Source organism: Gorilla gorilla, chromosome 7, assembly GCF_029281585.2.
Source record: "Gorilla gorilla gorilla isolate KB3781 chromosome 7, NHGRI_mGorGor1-v2.1_pri, whole genome shotgun sequence".
Classification (NCBI taxonomy): Eukaryota; Metazoa; Chordata; class Mammalia; order Primates; family Hominidae; genus Gorilla; species Gorilla gorilla.
The window spans coordinates 83,613,929-83,634,869 of record NC_073231.2 but is presented as its reverse complement, the minus strand read 5'-3'; the positions used below and the strand labels follow the sequence as shown (position 1 = coordinate 83,634,869).

General features: G+C 54.5%; 1 protein-coding gene across 2 annotated transcripts in view; it reads left to right on the top strand.

Moving 5' to 3' along the window:
- The first annotated feature begins 4,097 nt into the window (after positions 1 to 4,097).
- The window catches only part of ADGRA2 (adhesion G protein-coupled receptor A2), a 47,119-nt gene continuing 30,275 nt past the window's right edge, over positions 4,098 to 20,941 (top strand). The window contains exon 1 of one of the 2 annotated variants that reach the window (XM_055349004.2): positions 4,098 to 4,772. In XM_055349004.2, the coding sequence (XP_055204979.2) occupies positions 4,498 to 4,772 (275 nt within the window). In that variant the 5' untranslated portion in view covers positions 4,098 to 4,497. The remainder of the gene's footprint in view (positions 4,773 to 20,941) is intronic. The other variant, XM_019031967.4, reaches the window with a different exon arrangement.

Here is a 20,941-nt window from a genome sequence, read left to right as displayed (position 1 = left end):
TGTCCTAACCGCTAGGCGCGGTGGCTCACGCCTGTGATCCCAACACTTTGGGAGGCTGAGGCGGGCAGATCACTTGAGGTCAGAAGTTCGAGACCAGCCTGGCCAACATGGTGAACCCCGTCTCTACTAAAAATACAAACAAAAATTAGCTGGACATGATGGCGGGCAGCTAGTTGGGAGGCTGAGGCAGGAGAATTGAACCTTGAACCAGGAGGCGGAGGTTCCAGTGAGCCAAGACCATGCCATTGCACTCCAGCCCAGGCAACAAGAGCAAAACTCTGACTCAAAAAAAAATAAAAATAAAAATAAAGGTCCTCACTCTGTTTTGAGAACTAAATGAGCTAATTCTTTTTTTTTTTTTTTTTTTTTGATATGGAGTCTCACTCTGTCCCCCAGGCTGGCGTGCAGTGGTGCAATCTCGACTCACTGCAGCCTCCGCCTCCAAGGTTCAAGCGATTCTCCTGCCTCAGCTTCCCAAGTAGCTGGGATTACAGGCGCCCGCCACCACACCCGGCTAATTTTTGTATTTTTAGTAGAGACGAGGTTTTGCCCTGTTGGCCAGGCTGGTCTTGAACTCCTGGCCTCAGGTGATCTGCCCGCCTCAGCCTCCCAAAGTGCTGGGATTACAAGCATGAGTCACCGTGCCTGGCTAAATGAGCTAATTCTTACCAAATGTACTCAACAAGCGCTTGGCACATAATAAGCACTCAGTGGCTGTCCACTTTCCTTATGTGACTCCCACGGTAGCTCCAATCTGCTCAGTCTCAGAGAGATCAGCTAGCAGCTAGCTCCCAGCAAAGGCAAACTTCTTTCGAGAGGGAGATGGCAGATATGAGCCCCTAGACTCTTAGGGGAATAAGGTCTCATAGAGTCTGGTAGATTATATTCTTGCCCAGATTAAACAGACTCTTTTGGAAAGTCCCCTCTCCCTTGCTCTGGTCGGAATTAATTCAGTCTTTTCTCTGTGATCGCCACTGAAGAGCTTATCACCTCCGATCAAGGTGTGTTTAATTGGTCAGGCTCCCTAGCAGATTTTTTGAGGTCTGGAACTAAATTCGAGTCATTCTCCTATCTCAAACAAACCTCAAAACAAAAATATTTTGATGTGGGCAATTCATTCACTCCTCACTGCACCTCTGAGGAGAGCTTCCCAGGGGAAAGTCTCCCTGTGGCTCAGAGAAGAAAGCACTTAAAAAGGAACCATGGCCGGGCACGGTATACTAGAAATAAGAAGAAAAAAGGATTAAAACATGCTCATGGCAGGTCGTGGTGGCTCACTCCTATAATCCCAGAACTTTGGGAGGCCAAGGCGAGTGGATCACCTGAGGTCAGGAGTTTGAGACCAGCCTGGCCAACATGGTGAAACCCTGTCTCTACTAAAAATACAAAAATTAGCCAAGCATGGTGGCAGGTGCCTGTAATCCCAGCTACTTGGGAGGCTGTGACAGGAGAATCACTTGAACCCAGTAGGTAGAGGTTGCAGTGAGCTGAGATTGTGCCACTGCACTCCAGCATGGGTGACAGAGCTAGACTCCATCACAAACAAACAAACAAACAAACAGACAAACATGCTCATGGCCAGGCATGGTGGCTCACACCTGTAATCCCAGCACTTTGGGAGGCCAAGCCAGGCAGATTGCTGGAGTCCAGGAGTTTGAAACCAGCCTGGGCAACATGGAGAGATCCCCATCTCTACAAAACATTTAAAAAAATTAGTTGCATGCAATAACAAACCTGTAGTTCCAGCTACTTGGGAGGCGGAGGTGGGAGGATTGAACCCAGGAGATCGAGGCTGCAGTGTTCCTGCCACTGCACTCCAGCCTGGGTGACAGAGAAAGACCTTGTCTCACACATACACAAAAAAAGGAATCAGAAAGTAAGTTCCTACCCTTGGACTCTAGTCTCAGTGACTCAGTTGCTTCATCCATACTTGCAAAATAAGAAAGTAACCTCCACTTCATCACCTCCCTGGGTGGGTAAGAAGTCAAATGTGGTGACCCTCAGGACAGTCCAGTGTTTTGCAGATGTCTCCATCAGACATTTCATTCCTAGTGGTGGGGAAGCCTCGCCTCATTAAATGGCCTTTGGCCTCTGTTCAGCCTCCAGGAGTGGGTGTTCCAGTAGAATTCTTCTTTAGACTCTGAGTGTCTTCATTTAGCCAAAGGAAATCACAGAAAAGCTATATGACCCAGGCCAGAGATCTCAGAGTCTTCCTTGCCTGTGAGCAGGAGGGCTGCACAGCCCTGCCTATGGGCTGTGGCTCTGCTGTCAGCTCTTTCCTGAGGAATGCAGCCTGGGCCACCGCCTGTGAGGGCTCCTGCTGGGGGAGTCCATTCCCCTTCTCCCTTCCTCCATTTGCAATCACTATTTATTTATCTTTGGAAGTTCAAGGAACCAGAGAGCCTGCAACTGGGGGAGATCTGTGGAGCCAGGGAGGGAAAGTGAAGAAGCCAACATCTAGGCCCCTGCCTGCCGCCAACGCCAACGGGCAAGAGAGAAAAGCCATTCCCTGCATAGTCAGGGTAGACTTGGCTGACAGGCACAGGGGCCCTAGAAAAGGCACCACCGCACACCAGCAGGGCTAAGCTCACTAAAGAATGTGGCATTCACCTTGGGGACCGCTTGGGTGGTAGAGTGAAGGAGGGGGAACGGGAGTCCTGCCCCATCCCGGCAGCTCTATTAAGCAACAGAAAGGTGAGCTTCTGTGAGGAAACAGAGGAAGCAGACCCCTGGGCTGCACTTCTTACTGCCTGTCCCCAGCCCTGGTTCCGGTGTACTGCAGGCCGTTTTTGTTTTTTTTTTTAATTAATTTATTTATTTATTGAGACGGAGTCTCACTTTGTCACCAGGCTGCAGTGCAGTGGCACGCTCTCAGCTCACTGCAACCTCCGCCTCCTGGGTTCAAGCAATTCTCGTGCCTCAGCCTCCCACGTAGCTGGGATTACAGGCGCCCACCACCACGCCCGGATAATTTTTGTATATTTAGTACAGACAGGGTTTCATCATGTTGGCCAGGTGGATCTCAAACTCCTCACCTCAAGTGATCCGCCCGCCTCGGCCTCAAAAAATGCTGGGATTACAGGTGTCAGCCACCGCGCCCGGCCTGCAGGCAGCTTTATACCCACCACTAGTTGTCAAGGTCACCCCTGCCACCACCAGTCCTCTGCCTTTGGAAACCATGTGCCCCTCCCCCCCACCACACTCTCTTATTCTAATGCCACGATTTACTGGGCATCTAATGCCACTCTATAAACTGGGGAGCAGGCAGAGCCCCATTTCAACCCCAGAGATCTGCTACCCCAGCAAGCTAGGGGCTGTGTCCAAGGTCAGACAGTAATAAGAGGCAGAGCCGAGTCTGGAATAGGGGTCTCCAGACTCACTGCGCAGTGCTCTTTCCACACCCTGCTGCAAAGCCCTGCTCCTTCTCATCTACTTTTCCCTTGTCCCACTCACTGTCCCCGAAACACACACACACACACACACACACAGCGTTGTGGAAAATGTAGGAGGCCCAGTCTAGCCTCTAGCCTTGTCTGCCTTGGCCTTTGACCTCTCCTTGGCCGAATGACATGCACCCCCCGCTGAGCGAGGTCACTGCAGCGGAGGAGGGTCTGCTGCCTCCTTGTCTCGGCTGCCATCCTCCTGCGGCTGCCTCCACCGGAGCTGGAAGGAGAGTGAGAGCCGACTTCCAGACTGATCATCGTGTCAGGGGCTAAAGGAAACCTCGGAGTCTTCCACCAAGTTCAACCCAAAACAGGGCGCCCCAGACGTCTCTGTCCAAGCCCGCGGGTCCAGGAGGGCCGCAGCAGCCTGGAGACGCAAGCCGCCCCAGCACGGGCGAGGGAAATTTTGTGGAAGGTGGTGGTGGTCGGCTCAGAGGTCTGAGATGGGTTGCGGAAAGGAAGGGTCCTGGCCCGGGGCGCGGGGACAAGCGGGAGAGGAGTGTTGGTGCAGGGCGGGCGCGGGGACGCAGGGTCCTCGAGCCAGCTGGCCCGCCCCCACTCGGCAGAGGGCCTCGGCCTGGCCGCGTATCGGTCGGCGCTAGGGCCCCGCGGAAGGCCCAGGCGGGCGGGGACCGGCGGCGGGAGCGGCGCGGCGCGGAGCTGCCTCCATCCATGGCACGGAGCGGCGGCGGCGGCGGCAGCAGGAGCCCGGCGCGATCCGCTAGGTCCCAGCCCAGCGCCCAGCGAGCAGGCGACGCGGAGGGGCCGGGCCTCCAGTGTCCCGAGGGCCGGGCGCTGAGACTCCGGCCGCGCAGCTGGGAGCTGCCCGCGCTGCGCTGACAGCCGCGCCGACGTCCTCCCCGCCGGGGCGCTCGCCGGACATGCCCCCGGGGCGCGGCGGCGGGGACCCCGGGGCTCGCCTCCGCCCAGGGCCCCCCTCCACGCCCTCGGGCGCCCCGGGCCCCCGCTGAGCACTCCTCCCGCACGCCTGGGTCCCTCCGGCCGGCGCGCAGCCCGGCCCCAGCGCTGTGGGTCCCCGCGGGGCGATGGGTTGATGGGCGCCGGGGGACGCAGGATGCGGGGGGCGCCCGCGCGCCTGCTGGTGCCGCTGCTGCCGCTGCTGCCGTGGCTCCTGCTGCTCCTGGCGCCCGAGGCTCGGGGCGCGCCCGGCTGCCCGCTACCCATCCGCAGCTGCAAGTGCTCGGGGGAGCGGCCCAAGGGGCTGAGCGGCGGCGTCCCTGGTCCGGCTCGGCGGAGGGTGGTGTGCAGCGGCGGGGACCTCCCGGAGCCTCCCGAGCCCGGCCTTCTGCCTAACGGCACCGTTACCCTGTGAGTACCCTACCAGGCCAGTTCCGTCCGAGCCGGGACTGGGGACGAAGGGAGGCGAGACGGGAGGGGTGGGAGCAGGGAGAAGGGGGCTATCCCCCCACTTCAGAGATTTCTGGACAGGCCTGGGTTCAGGCGCCCAGAGGGAAAGATTGGAGGAGCAGGGGAGAGACTGGGGCTCCAGGAGCGTGGAGGCGGGAAGGGGCTGCGGGGGACAGGCGCACCCCAGAGAAAGGCACCGCAGGCGCCCACTCACCTGCACAGGTGAAGTGGAGAGCACGCCTGCAGGGCACCCACGCCCCGGATTTCCAGCCTGGACTAGGGTTGCGGACTTTGGGGACCTGAGAAGGGTGAGAGCGGGGAATGCTCAGGAAAGATCGACGCTCGTGGCCCAGGAGGGGGCTGTGGCCCTAACCACTACGGACGCGTCCCGGACTGGGCTGGAGGAGTCTCCGGATTTACCTGGCTGGCCTTGTCCCTTCAATTGGGGTCATCCCATCCATGCCCCCTGGCCTGCCAGCGCCGCTTCCAGCCGGTCTCCTTAGGGCAAGGGGAGGCTGGGCTCGGAAAAGTCGGCCCTTGGAATACCGGCGCTCCTGGGCTGCAGGAGACCCTGGCGTCCCCATCCCTCTAGAGGCCCCTCTCCCACGGCGCCGTTTGTGCAGTGAGCTCTGTGCTGGGTACCGCGTCCTTGCCTCTCCTTTGCCTCCCCTGGAAGTAACTCGAGCTTTGGCTGTTTCTCCATTGACTTCGCGCAAAGATTGCGAAGAAAGAAACGCGGCTGGGGAAGCGGGGTTCCCTCACTGCAGCCCACCCGGGCCTCCTTCCGCGACTTCCCTCTTAGTCAGGGCCTCAGTACGCCTTTGCTTTGCTGGCAGCGAGCGCTGCAGCGCCGCAGCCCGACCCCAAGCCTCCTACAAGGGGGTCGCAAGTCCCAGCAGCCGCGCGAGCATTGGCGACCCCTCCCCACCGCAGAGATTTCCTGCGCCGACCACGTGCTCGCAGCTCCACGCACGCCGTGGATTTGAGGGTCGGGCCCCCGCGGCCGCCGCTTCCTTTCCTGTCCCAAATCCAGCCTAAGAGCCGCTTCCCTTTCCCTGTCCTCCTGACCCCAGTGGCAACCGTTTCTCCACTGCCCCTTGCCCGGAGTCGGGGCTGGCCCAGTCTTTTCGATTGTGTCCAGAACAATACAGTAACGCCTCTGGTTGGGTGAGTTCAGAGGCTGCCCGCTTCCTGACAGGACACAACTGGTCAGCCTCTGACGCTGGCCTCCCGGCCTGCATTTTCCCCGGCCCGGGTGTGTGTGTGCATGTGTGTGCCTTAGGGGTGGAGGCGGTGTGTCTGCTCGCTGCCGCCTCCCTGCTGCTCAGGGTAAGGCTGTGGCCAGGGAAGGCACCTGTGGCTGTTCAGGGCAGCTCTCTCTGACTGTCCGCTGGGGTTTGAGGGTCCAGGCAGGCCTGGGCATTCCCCAGCTCACTTAGTTCTGGAGGAGAAAAATGCTTGCTCTGCGGAACAGTCGGTAGCGTCTGCGTGAGTCCCAGCTGCATAAGAATTCAGAGCTGAGGCCGGGTGCGGTGGCTCACGCCTGTAATCCCAGCACTTTGAGAGGCAGAGGCGGGTGGATCACGAGGTCAGGAGTTCGAGACCAGCCTGACCAACATAGTGAGACCCCGTCTCTACTAAAAATACAAAAATTAGCCGGGCATGGTAGCGCGTGCCTGTAATCCCAGCTACTCAGGAGGCTGAGGCAGGAGAATCGCTTGAACCCGGGAGGCGGAGGTTGCAGTGAGCCGAGATCACGCCATTGCACTCCAGCCTGGGCGACAGAGCGAGACTCCGTATAAAAAAAAAAAAAAAGAATTCAGAGCTGAGAGCTGTGCGTGCATGTGTGCACACTCTTGTGTCTGCTCATGCACATATGTGGGATGTGTGTTCTCTGCGTGTCTCTGTGTCAGGGTTAGGGAATCCTAACATATCAAAGGCAGAAGGAAGTGGGGGAGGCGGTAGATAGAAAGGCAGTTTTGCAGTACATCTTAGAATGATCAGGCCATGGTTAATTCCTATCCATGCCACTCCACGGAGAGAGCTGGGCCAGCTCTTGGTAAGAATACATTAGAACCGGGTGGCAGCAAAGGTGATCCCTAGCTCACCCTCCAATCCCAAATCCTCCCAGGCCACTGAGCCATCAGGCTTAGGATAGGATACCCTTTAAGGAGCAGCCCCAGAGCCTGGCTCTGGACTTCCCCACAGGGACACAAACAGGGCAGGCCAGGGACACCCTGGAGAGCCCACGGGTCCTTCAGCCTGGAGGGTAATGGAATCCCCAGCCACAGACTTACTGCTTAGCTCTCCCACCAGACTTCGCATAATCCTCATCCTCATGGCACCCCCCAATCCCCACCAGCTGGCTTCGGAAAGAAAAAGAACCCAGGCTCTCCTTCAGCAGAAGCTGGGCAAAGGTTCCTTCCTCTGAGGCTCAGTCCCTCCAGCACCCCCACACCCACCCCAGGATGCATCTTGAGGGAGGGAGCAGGAGAAAGTCTGTGTAGGGGCTGAAAGGGGATGATCTGTCTCCTCCCCATCAGGAAGGGTTACAGCCAACAGCCCTCTAACAACAACAAAAACCCCAGGTTAACAAGAGAAAAGCATAACTCACGTATTACTGTTACGCACACATGTGTGCACAGGAGTCAATATGGCTGAAATGCTCTCTCCACAGAGGAGAGATGTATGGACCGGGAGGTGGGAGGTGGCTGGCAGGTGATGGGACTCCGGAGAAGGTGAGCTGCACAGAAGCAAAGGTGGTTTTATTATGCGGATTTATGCGGATCACACCTCTCAGGTGATCTCTCAGAGCTCTCCGAGTAGATGAGAAGTCTGGGTGCGATGACAACTCCCAGACTCTTCTCCCGCTTTATCTTGGTTATTTGCTGAGATCTCTAGGGAGGAGGTATTAAGACCATTGCCTTTATTTCGAGGAGAAGTTTTCTCCATCAGGTAAGGGAATTCCAGGGAGAGTGCCCCATCCCTGCACTGGGGGAACAGGGGACAACATAAGTTAGGAGGATCTTGGTTCTGAGCTCCAAGTTTTGAGGCCCCTAAGGTCTCTCAGTGTGTCAAAGTGCCTGGTCTTTGAGGTATCGCTCTCTGAGCCCATGCATCTGGGAAGGAGGGGGCTGCCGCTTCTTTTGCCCAGCAGCAAAGCCAGAGGACAAGAGCTGAGAGCCGCCCCACGCAAATGGCCAGACTCATTTCCAAACTCCTCCTTCGTACTTTATTTATTTTTTTTTTCCTGCCATGAACATTTTCCTTTTCACCTTTTAGCTTGTCACCTGGTGCAAATAAAACTGGAGCCATTCATTTTTGCATTTTGGCTTTATCCTCCCTCCCCATCTCCCCCACATTCCCATGGAAGACCCTTTTTTTCCTCCAAGATGGGGCCCCGGGGCACTCAGGATTGATCCTTGGGGAGTCTGAGTGCTGGGAGCTGTTCAGGCATGAAGGTGGGGTCCCTGTCTGCGGAGAGCCTCCTCCTGCACTCTGAGAAACCTTCCTGCAGTCAGAGGCGACCCCGTTCACAGTCCCATTTACCGCATGGAAAGCCCTCCCGCCACCTCCACCCATTATCTCAACTCTGCCTTCTGTTTTTGCATCCCGTCTCCCCCATCCTTTGCATTTTTTTCTCTAGTGGATTTTCATTCGCAGTTTTCCAGGAAAGCTGAGCTCTTGGCTTCCTTCCTGATCCCTCTGTCCCACCCCACCCCCCAGGCTCCCAGCCCAGTCTGCAAGGCAGCTGTGGGCACCCGTGCTTCTGAACAGAGAGAGCAGGAGCCTTTGTGGGCCTCCCCCAGGGAAAAGGTCCCACGGTGGGTGGCTTATGACAGGGAGAACCTGGGTGTGGGAGGAAGGTGCAGACCACTGTGAGCCCCACTATTACTCGGCAGCAGCTGAGGGCTGAGGTTCTCAGCTCTGGGAGTGAGTGAGGGGGAAGGGGGCTGAGGATAAGGAATTCCAGGAAAGGACTGTTTGTAGATAACTCCAGAGGAAATCTATAAAGACCTCCTAGGACATCTGAGCAGGCACTCCGAGGATACCAGACAATGTCATAAATTCCCAGACGGCCTGGGCTCCAAAGGATCTTAGCGATAAGGAAGCCCAGTCCCACATCTTACAGCTGAGCAAACTGAGGCCAGGAGAAGAAGGGTGCCTTGCTGACAGTCACACAGCCGGCTGGGGCTGGCGCCGGGATGGGCATTGCATTCCTGCCAGGTGAGGGCCTCGCTGCTCACCTGGCTGAACTTGGGACCCATTAGACACAAAAGACACTTTAAAAAACCCGGTTCCTTCCCAGCAGGATCTGAGCTCTTTTGACCTGGGAACATTCCAGGCTGGGCAAGGAGAGGTCACTTTGAATTTCCCCAGAACAGGCAAACCCTCAACCTGCTCGGCCTCCCATTCAGGGAAGCGGGGGTGCCCACCACGCAGGCTGCCCACCTAGGGGAGAAGAGGCTGTCTGCCGCAGGTGTGCCTAGCACGGGCTGGGTTCTTCTGCTGGGAGTTCAGTGGTCTTTGTGGGGGAACTTGAGGAAGATGGGCCTCAGGGAAGTGGTTCTTGAGCATAGGTCTCCCTCTGGACCTCCAGCTGCTGGCTGGGACTCACTTCAGGGCCCCTCGTTACAGCCACCAGGATCCAGTTAGGGGAATTTGGGCAAAGTGTGCCAAGCGTCGTGCACATGGCCCGAGGGCAGGACAAGGATGCTGGTGGAGGGGCGGGCCCAGGCCGGCGCCCCCACCCCCTTCTCTTCCACCAGCTTTCCCCCATATGGTTCTCATAAGGTCTGGGCGCAGAGACAGCAGCCAGAGGAAGTGGCTGTGTACAGAGAGCTTTTGTGAGAGAAGAGGGGGAGGGGGAAAGAGCAAAGAAAAAGAAGGAAAGAAGAGAGGGAAGAGGCCAGAGACAGAGAAGGCCAGAGCAAGCCCAGAGACTCCAGCACCCACTCCCCTGCCGACCCAGGGGTGCAGGTCTCAGCTGCGGCACCCCCACCTGGGCTCCAGGACCTCGCCTGTTCAAAGGGAGGGGCCCAGCAGAAACCTCAGTCTCTCCTGGACTCTTCCCCACCACCCACTGGAGAAGCTGGAGGTCGCTAGCTCAGGATACAGGGATTCCACCCATCCATCCTCTGGGGCCTGGAAGCCCCTCCTCCCCTGAGGGCTCCCTCTGCTGCAGGATATTAGAGTCAGGGTCCCATCCTAGGGAGAGCCCTGGGCAGAGCTCAGAGCTCTCTGGGGCTCACTGGTTGAATGAAAAACACTGCAGAGGCCATCGTGCTGGCTCCTAAGGGGGCACTTGTGACTCCGCCCCCAGTGGGTCCAAGACCCCGAATGTGTTATTTGGCCGGAGTTACTCCTGCATGTGCATGAACCCAACCACTCCTGAAGCCACCGAAGTCCCTGCCTGCTGGCTACCACGGCTCTCCCCTCTGTGATTAGGGAGGGGGAGTGGCAACCCCTCATCCTGGGGGGAGTGTGAGAATTTCCCCCAAAGGCACAGGCAAACCAATGTAATTTGAACCTAACCATAAATTGACCCTTCAATGCGGGGTCATGTTTTTAAAGAAAGAGAGTGTTTCTAAGTTTATCCCACATGGGAGTCATTGGGAGAAGAACCCTTTCCTGATGGAGAATAAGTTCCAGCCACCTCTGAGTTGATCGCTGTCCTTCCACTCCATGGAGGCACCGGCTGCTCCCCTCAGCAAAGTCCAAAGAGGGGAGGAGAGTTCCCAGACAGCCTGGACCCAGACACTGCTATCTTCCCCATCACCCCAGAGGTAGAGGCTGCCCCAGCCTCCCTGGGAGCAGCCAGAGAGCAGGGGCGGGGAGAGGAGGGAAATGGCCCAGGACTGGGGGACCAGAAGGAAGATCCGCTAACCGCTAGGAAGGGCTGCTCAGAGGGGCTGTTTATTTTCATTCCCCCAGCCCAGCCGCTCTGTTCTATTTACAGCTCAGACACTGACAGGACGAAGCTGCCTCCTCCCCTTCCTCCCTCCTCCGGGGGCCCCCATCCTTCCCAAACTCCAGAACATTCCTTTGCTTTCAGGACTGGGTTATGGGGGGAGGGGGCAGAGAAGCCGTGGAGTGTAGGTCACTCCAGCAGCCTCCCAGGACACTCTCAGCTCTCACAGCCCTTTCCTGGGAGCCAGGGATGTGTGCAGGATGGATGGGGCCAGGTGAGGCACGGGAGCCCCATCTGTCACAGAGGAGCAGGCAGTGGACAGGGTGGGAGAGTGAGTCCTGGGGAGGGAGTTACAGCCTCAACCAAGGGGCCAGACATCTCCCAGCTGGGAAGGGAAGAGAAGGTCTCAGGGCCCCCTCTACCGCCTCTGTTCCTCCCCCTCCTCCTCCCTTCCCCTGCCAGGGCTCCTAGCCTTGCTGGGAATTGTGTATCAAGGCAGAAACTATGACTTCAGGCTTCAGGAGACTCAGCATCCAGGATGGGAAAGACCATCAAAGATAAGGTGTGGGGTCTCCAGTCTACCCCCAGGGAGGGGCCAGCCTGCCCACAGTGAGACACACACACACACACACACACACACACACACAGCTCTTAGCCAGGCAGCTCTAACTAGACCCCAGGGCTCCTGCCTCCCATCCCCTCTGCTGTTAGTCTGTGCAGGTGGGAACCTAGAGACAAAGCCACCAAGGGCAGCCACATCTCCAGGAGGTGGGCAGCCACATCTCCAGGAGAAAGGGAGAGGAAGCAAGACAGAGAGATCTGGAGACTCTGAAGCTTCTCAGACCTCTTGAAAGCTTCACCACCCTCAGTCTCAAACAGTGACACTGCCCCAGGCAGCAGGGGCCCTGGAGGCCACACCTGCCCGCTCTGCTGATGGCAAGGGTGTTTTCTGATGAAAATGCAGGCAGGTGGGACTGGGAGTTTAAGCGGCCTGACCCCAAAAGTAGTACTTCCTGACTTCACTTGAGGAGGGTTGCCAAGATACAGAATAGGTTAGCAGACAGGAGATCAAAATACAGGTTTATTGTTGATAAAAACTGTTGGAAGACCTAGCTTAGAGGTTCAGCAGCAATGAGTTTAGTCAGAGCTGCCCACCCAGGGGACATCCGAGTCCCACTCCCAGCCCCTCTGAAGGAGAGCCCCCACATTAAACAGCTCTGCAGGCAGGAAGGTCTGGGGCCTCTTTGCACACTGACCAATCAGAGGAGCCATCCCTGGAGATGGGACAGAGCAGATGCCCTAATCTGTTTTCCTCCACATGGATACATGAGCCAGGGAAAAGGGGTTCCCCCGACCCTATAGTGGCCTAACAAGTACAAGCGTACTCACGGGGTCCCTGTACAGAAGCACTGCATGGAGTATTTGAAATCAGTCTGACCCAGGAAATGTGCAACCCATGGTCTCTAAAACGCCCTTCCAACTGTTTCCTCTTCCTCTCTGGCACCACCTCGGGTAGCTTCAGAAAATGTGACCCCTATGGGTGTGGCATCCCAGAAAGGCTGTACCGTGGAGCCAGGCTCACTCAGAGAAGGATGGATGCTATCTCCTAGGTGTTGGGGAGAGAGAGGGAATTGGAGGTAGAAAGAAACTGCCGTTTGGCTTGGGGAAACCCAGGGCTCAGCAGTGAACTCTCTGTTGACCAAACAGCCCCTCCATCCTGGAGCTCTGCGCCTGTCACTCAGCCAATGCCTACAAGTGTATCTTCGCCCCATGGGAGGAGGCAAAAGACCCAGGCTCTGCCCTTCTGTCCTTACAGTCTCCTGGAGACAGGTACCAGCTTACAACGCCGGACAGGATCAGGGCAGCAAATATAGCTTCTATGGAGGAAAGGTCAAAGATGAGTATCTGCGTAGGTAGAAAAGATTGATAACTTCGATCCTTTTGGGTCTGTTTGTATTTTAAAAGAGGTCTGCTTTGTGTTGGCCCTTCCCTGTAATCTCAGCTACTCTGCAGGCTGAGGCAGGGGGATCACTTGAGGCCAGGGGTTCAGAACCAGTCTGGGCACATAGAGATCCGTGTCTAAAATTTTTTTTTTCTTTTTTGGCCAGTCACGGTGGCTCACGCCTGTAATTCCAACACTTTGGGAGGCCGAGGTGGGTGGATCACGAGGTCAGGAGTTCGAGACCATCCTGGCTAACACAGTGAAACCCCGTCTCTACTAAAAATACAAAAAATTAGCCGGGTGTAGTGGCACGCGCCTGTAATCCCAGCTACTCATGAGGCTGAGGCAGGCGAGTTACTTGGACCCGGGAGGTGGAGGTTGCAGTGAGCCGAGATCGTACCACTGCACTCCAGCCTGGGCGACAGAGTGAGACTCCATCTCAAACAAAAACAAACAAACAAACAAACAAAAACTTTTTTTTGTTAACTGGGCATGGTGGCATACTAGCTAGTCCAGAGGCTGAGGCAAGAGGAGTTGAAGACCAACCTGGGCAACATAGTGAGACCTCCATCACCACCTACCCCTCAAAGAGGTCTGCTTTCTTCACCCAAAAGTTTGGCTCCCCCCAGGGGACTTTTAGGTTGTGCATGGAGGAAATGTTTAAGGTCAGTTGGGGGTAATTTCCCAGCCTCCACAAATCAGGGGGACACAGACACACACATAGATGAACATTCCATCCTGTTGGACACATCTCCCTCCACCTCCTAGGAATGGAAGTTTGCAGATATGCGATGTATGATTTATGTTTGTAGGACTAGCCTGTTACACAAGGCTGAGTGCACAGTGGCTGTTAGGTAGCTCTGAGCAATGGATGAATGAATGAATACCTAACTGTGGATGATTACAGCAGACTACGTTCCCTGTGCTCAAGCCAGGATGCTGTGACCCCCAAATCCCCATCAAGGTATACTGATTACCCCCAACGAATACCCGTAGCCCATTTTCTTTTTCTTTTTCTTTTTTTTTTTTGAGACAGAATCAAGTCTCACTCTGTCACCCAGGCTGGAGTGCAGTGGCACGATCTTGGCTCTCTGCAACCTCTGCCTCCTGGGTTCAAGCGATTCTCCTGCCTCAGCCTCCCTAGTAGCTGGGACTACAGATGCATGCTACCTTCTCCGGCTAATTTTTGTATTTTTAATAGAGACGGGGTTTCACCATGTTGGCCAGGCTGGTCTCGAACTCCTGACCTCAAGTGATCCATCCACCTCGTCCTCCCAAAGTGCTGAGATTACAGATGTGAGCCACTGCGCCCAGCATGTAGCCCATTTTCTTAGGCTTCTGTCTCCAGATTCTGTCCCAAAGCCACAGATTCCCTTCCCATCCAAGCCCCAGTTTCTTGGTTCCCCCTGCTCACCACCAAGTTGGGGTGCCCTTGTAGAGAGGGTAGGTTAGAGAAACGAGACTAGACCTATGAGAGAAGGCAGGGTGGAGCAGGACTCACTGCAGGTCTGTTTTCTTTCATGGCCTGGGCCTCCAGCCCTGCCTGGACAGCCCAGCTTCCAGGCTGGGTTCAGGGGCAGTCTCAGGACCCAACCCCCTAAAGCCCCTCCCTAGGCCTCCTTCTATTGCCAGTCGGTGTTCAGGGCTGACCTGACAGGCGTCCAGCCCAGGGAAGGGTGGCAGGGAAGTGCAGGAGCGGGCAGAACACCTTACATGTCCTCACCAACATTTATGTCCCTTGCAGTCAGGCTAAATGCATGTGAAGGCAGCCACGGAGGGACGGGAAGCCACAGGCCAGCCTTTCGCCTGAGGTTGTGTGTTGAAACAGGGCCTGTGCACGGCGAGCATCCTCACTTTTGGAGGTCTTACTGTCGTATCAACCATACTAAAATGAACCCACATCCGTCATCGAACATAATAATTATTGCTAATGACATAGTATGACATTGGGTAATTATGTCATTAAGCATTGGTTAATTTCCGTCTTTGCAGCATCTATATTTTAGAGGCAATGCTTCTTTTTTAGGTTTTAGGCATCTCTTTGAGCCCTGGAAATGCTCAAAGGCACAGCGGCTGCAGGGGAGGCTGAGAGCTCTGATTTCGGTGGGTGTTCGAGCCCCAGGGCTTTTTGGCATCAGCAAGCAGACCGCCCCCTACCCGTTCTATGATGGTTTCCCTAAGACACGGCCAAGCTGCCAGTGGCAGGTGTTGGAGACAGGGCCTCCCAGACTCTGGGAACCTCTAGGAACCTAGTGATGGCCTGAACCGATGGAGGCTCCAGGATCAGACTCCCTAGGGAGTATGGATATCCCAAGTCCAGAGAGGAGCTCATTGGGTCTGAGTGGTTGGCAGGGGGCTGACATGCATGACTCTTCCCGCACATGTGAGAAACATTTAGTTCAGGCATGTGCTATGTGCCCACGTGACTCCTGCAGGGTCATCTTTGATGTTGAGGTGGTATCTGGTACGTTCCTGTGGCTGCCCAGAGCCCACAGAGCCTCTCTGTAGACGCCAGCCGCTTGCTCCCTTGGCCTCCAGCCTCATTAGTGGGAACTCTGCTTGCTTCTCTCCCCCAAAATAGGACCCCAGCCGGGAGAGAGTTCTGGAATGGACTCAGTGTGCCCCCTCTCTCTGGCCAGATTTCAAACTCTGAAGTAGAGAACAGGAGACTCCAGGGACTGGCCCTCCTTCCTGTGAAAAGCTTGACATTAGGAGTGGGAGAAGGGCGTGGGAGGGAGGGAAGAAAGAAGCCGAAGATGCCTGGCCAGGCCAGCCAGGGCTCTGGGGCAGAGCTAGTGTGTGGTTGGGCAGGAAATCTACCTGGCTGGCCCCCGTGAGGTTTTAGGGTCAGAGGACGGAGCAGGTTGAGGAGGCGTCTGTCTTGTGGGGGTTGAAGAGGGCCGAGGCTGACCCTATGTCTGTGTTGGATGGAGCTGTGGGTCCAAGGCTCCCTCCTTCCCTGCCCAATTGTGGCCACTTTGCCTGCTTTCCTCCCAGGGGACAGCCTAGAATGGTGGGAACATTTTTCTGCCCATTGGATGAAGCTGTGTGTGTGTGTGTGTGTGTGTGTGTGTGTGCATGGGCCTGCGTGCATGTTCATCCCCATCAGCAGTGCTGTAACGCCCAGCTTTCTACCTGCCCATAAAAATGCCAGACCCAGCCAGGCACAGTGGCTCATCCCTATAATCCCAACACTTTGGGAGGCTGAGGCGAGTCGATTTCTTTAGTTTAGAAGTTCAAGACTAGCCTGGGTAACATAGTGAGATCCTCACCTCTAGAAAAACTTTTTTCTTTCTTTCTTTATTTTTATTTATTTATTTTTTTTTTTTTGAGACAGAGTCTTGCTCTGCTGCCCAGGCTGGAGTACAGTGGCATGATCTATCTTGGCTTACTGCAACCTCCACCTCCCAGGTTCAAGCGATTCTCCTGCCTCAGCCTCCAGAGTAGCTGGGATTACAGGTGCGTGCCACCACACCTGGCTAATTTTTGTTTTTAGTAGAGATGGGATTTCACCATGTTGGCTAGGCTGGTCTTGAACTCCTGGCCTCAAGTGATCCACCCACCTTGGCCTCCCAAAAAGCTGGGATTATAGGCATAAGCCACCGCATCTAGCCTCTACAAAAACATTTTTTTTTTAATTAGCTGGTCATGGTGGTGCATGCCTGTAGTCCTAGCTCCTGGGGAGGCCAAGGTGAGAGGATTGCTTGAGTTCAAGAGGTGGAGGCTGCAGTGATTTGTGATCATGCCACTGCACTCCAGCCTGGGCAATAGAGTGAAACTTGTCTCTCTTAAAAAAAAAAAAAAAAAAAAAAAAGACCAGATCCCTGCACTACCTGTCTAAAACTGCCTGCCCTCCTCTCCCCAGATAGACCCACCACAAGGCACCCTCTGGAGAATAGAACCAGCAAGCTCAATGTCAATGGAGGCCCCTCTCTGGATAATCTAGGTCTAGAGTAAACTTCCTCAGACCTCTCCAGGTTGTTAAGGCCAAAAGATCCAACACTGGGTATCTGAGGACTCGAATCACACAGCAATCTGCCTGAGGTCTTTCCAAGAGCTAGAAATTTGGCAAGAAGGGGGCCCCTTGGAGGAGAAGGATGAAAAGGCCTTTGCCTGGTGCCTGCATCTGCGAGTGGGTCAGAGGGTGGGGCATCAGGACCATGTTCTCTGCAGCAAGAAAATATCTCATTTCAAGACTTTCAGGGCTGGAGTTGGTGCTGGGCTAGCCAAACCGGAAGCGTGGGCTGCAGCTGCCCCCCACTCAACTCAGCCCTTGCCTCCCAGCACACACAGAGGCTGCCTCAGAGAGAGAGGGGTGGGTGGAGGGAAGAGAGAGAGAGAGGCCGAGACCGGGCCTGCATGAAGTCTGGGCTCAGGGCAGCCTGGGGAGGGATGGGAGCCGGTCCCAGAGATAAGCTATTCTGGGCCAGAGGCTTGTCCTTGCCCTCCTCTGGGGCAGGTCCCCGATCTGTCGCTCTGCTGCCGCCCTGCACACGGACACCAGTGCACTTGGCCCGCAGCTGGTCTGAATTTAGATGTGTTAGCAGAGAATAGAGTAGTAGGACATTCCAGAGTCCTAAGACTTTCTACCAAAATCAAAACGAAAGTATCTCATTAATAATTTTATATTGATTACATATTGAAATAACATTTTGGATACATTGAGTTAGATCATATATATATGTAAATATATATATATACACACACACACACATATATTTTTAGAAACAGGGTCTCGCTAGGCTGGGTGAGGTGGCTCACGCCTGTAATCCCAGCACTTTAGGAAGATGAGACGGGCGGATCATGAGATCAAGAGATCGAGACCATCCTGGCCAACATGGTGAAACCCCGTTTCTACTAAAAATACAAAAATTAGCTGGGCGTGGTGGCGCATGCCTGTAGTCCCAGCTACTTGGGAGGCGGCAGTAGGAGAATCGCTTGAACCCAGGAGGCGGAGGTTGCAGTGAGCTGAGAGCATGCCACTGCACTCCAGCCTGGCGACAGAGCAAGTCTCTCTCTCAAAAAAAAAAAAAAGAAAAGAAACAGGGTCTCGCTCAGGCTGGAGTGCAGTGGTGCAATCACAGCTCACTGCAGCCTCAAACTCCTAGGCTCAAGTGATCCTCTTGCCTCGTCCTCCCAAGTAGCTAGGACTACAGGCAGGCCACCACGTCTGGCTACTTTTTAAAAAATGTTTTATAGAGACAGGGTCTTGCTATGTTGCCCAGACTGGTCTTGAACTCCTGGCTTCAAGCAATTCTCCTGCCTCAGCTTTCCAAAGCACTGCGATTGCAGGCATCAGCCACTGCACCAGGCCTAAATAACATATGTTCTCAAAATGAACTTTTAGGCCAGGCGCGGTGGCCGTGTCACGCCTGTAATCCCAGCACTTTGGGAGGCCGAGGCGAGTGGATCATGAGGTCAGGAGATCAAGACCATTCTGGCTAACACAGTGAAACCCCGTCTCTACTAAAAAAAAATACAAAAAAATTAGCCGGGCGTGGTGGCGGTTGCCTGTAGTCCCGGCTACTCAAGAGGCTGAGGCAGGAGAATGGCGTGAAGCCGGGAGGCGGAGCTTGCAGTGAGCCGAGATCACGCCACTGCGCTGCAGACTGGGCGACAGAGCAAGACTCTGTCTCAAAAACAAAAAAAAAAAAAAAAAGAAGAACTTTTATACTGTGTGTGTGTGTTGTTTTTTTTTTTGAGACGGAGTTTCACTCTTGTCACCCAGGCTGGAGTGCAATAGCGCGTTCTCGGCTCACTGCAACCTCCGCCTCTTGGGTTCAAGAGATTCTCCTGCCTCAGCCTCCCAAGTAGCTGGGATTACAGGCGCCTGCCACCAAGCCTGGCTAATTTTTTTGTATTTTTAGTAGAGATGGGGTTTCACCATGTTGGCCAGGCTGGTCTGCAACTCCTGACCTCAGGTGATCTGCCTGCCTCAGCCTCTCAAAGTGCTGGGATTACAGATGTAAGCCACTGCACCCAGCCACCTTTTTTTTTTTTTTTTTTTTTTTGGCAACAGAGTTTTGCTCTTATTGCCCAGGCTGGAGTGCAATGGCGCAATCTCGGCTCACTGGAACCTCCGCCTCCCAGGTTCAAGTGATTCTCCTGCCTCAGCCCTCCAATTAGCTGGGATTACAGGCATGCACCACCACGCCTGGCTAATTTTGTATTTTTAGTAGAGACGGGGTTTCGCCATGTTTGCCAGGCTGGTCTCAAACTCCTGACCACAGGTGATCTGCCTGCCTCAGCCTCCCAGAGTGCTGGGATTATAGGCGTGAGCCACCGCACCTGGCCCAACTTTTAAACTTTTTAAATGTGGCTACTAGGAAATTTAAAATGGGCTGGGTGCGGTAGCTTACACCTGTAATCCCAGCACTCTGGGAGGCCGAGGCAGGCGGATCACCTGAAGTCAGGAGTTTGAGACCAACCTGGCCAACATGGTGAAACCCCGCCTCTACTAAAAATATAAAAATTAGCCATGCATGATGACGGGCACCTGTAATCCAGCTACTCTGGAGGCTGAGGCAGGAGAATCACTTGAACCCGAGAGGCGGAGGTTGCAGTGAGCCGACATCGTGCCATTGCACTGCAGTCTGGGCCACAGAGTGAGACTCTGTTTCAGAAAAAAAAAAAAAAAGAAAAGAAAAGAAACTTTAAAATGACATGCACTTGCAATGGTTTTGTTGTTGTTGTTGTTGTTGTTGTTGTTGTTGTCAGCTCTCTGTTAAAGAATTTGGGGTATTTGAAGTGGGTTAAAGGCTAAAGAGTTGGGAAAATGTGAGGAATCACCCCTACCAACACCACCTCTGCCCCACGCTGGGCAGAGCTCTCAAACTGAGAATCTCAGGTTTTAATATTGAGGATTTGTGGCCGGGTGCAGTGGCTCACGCCTGTAATCCCAGCACTTTGGGAGGCCGAGGCGGGTGGATCACGAGGTCAAGAGATCGAGACCATCCTGGCTAACACGGTGAAACCCCGTCTCCACTAAAAATACAAAAAATTAGCCAGGCGTGGTGGCGGGCGCCTGTAGTCCCAGCTACTCGGGAGGCTGAGGCAGGAGAATGGCATGAGCCCGGGAGGCAGAGCTTGCAGTGAGCGGAGATTGCGCCACTGCACTCCAGCCTGGGCGACAGAGCGAGACTCCATCTCAAAAAAATAAAAATAAAAATAAAAATATTGAGGATTTGGGAGTTGCAGAATTTTTTTTTTTTTTTTTTTTTTTTTTTTTTTTTGAGACTGGGTCTCACTCTGTTGCCCAGGCTGGAGTGCAATGGTGCCATCATAGCTCACTGCAGCCTCGAACTCCTGGGCTCAAGTGATACAATCCTCCTCCCTCAGGCTCCTGAGTAGCTGGGACTATAGGTCCCTCAGGCTCCTGAGTAGCTGGGACTATAGGTACCATGCCACCAGGCCCAGCTAATTTTTTTTTTTTTTTTTTTTTTTATTTTATTTTGTAGAGACAGAGTTTCACTATGTTGCCCAGCTGGTCTTGAACTCCTGGCCTCAAGTGATCTGCCCGTCCCAGCCTCCCAAAGTGCTAGGTTACAGATGAGAGCCACCACACCCAGCCCCTTGTCCAACATTTAATGTAAACTCTGGGGTATAGGAAGGGCATGAACTGGGGGTGGAGTGAGGCAGGCTTTGAATTTAAAGTCAGAGCCTGTCACCTGCCAGGCATGATGGCTCGCGCCTATAGTCCCAGCTACTCAGGCAGAGGCAGGAGGATCCCTTGAGCCCAGGAGTGAAGCTGCAGTGAGCTCTAACTGTGCCACTGCACTGTAGCCTGGGTGACAGAGCAAGACCTCATCTCTAAAAAAATTTTTTTTAATTTCTTTTAAAGAGCCTGTCACCACTCAGAGGCCACCCCAGGCCCACCAGGGCCTGATGAGACCTTTAGAGGCCTCTAGAGGCCCTAAGAATGGCTAAGATTATGATTCACCACCAACACCCCATGTATGAAGTGAAATAAAACTATCCTAACTCATAAAATGAGAATAATAAATAAAATAATAACATGAGTTCATAGAAGATCTAATATCCCATATAACGACTACTGTGATGTACTTTTTGACATATCAACATTGTGCGTGTGTGTGTGTTTGTGTGTGTGTAAGCATTTTGGAAACTCAGCCAACCTACCCCCCTACCCATCACTTCCCACCAGGAAATGTCACCATTGGAGGGACCATTAGGCAGGGACTGGACGGGTGGGAGGGATCTATGGAGTGGGGAGAAGGAAGGAAGGAGATGAGGTCTCCACCCCTCCCTCCTCCACCC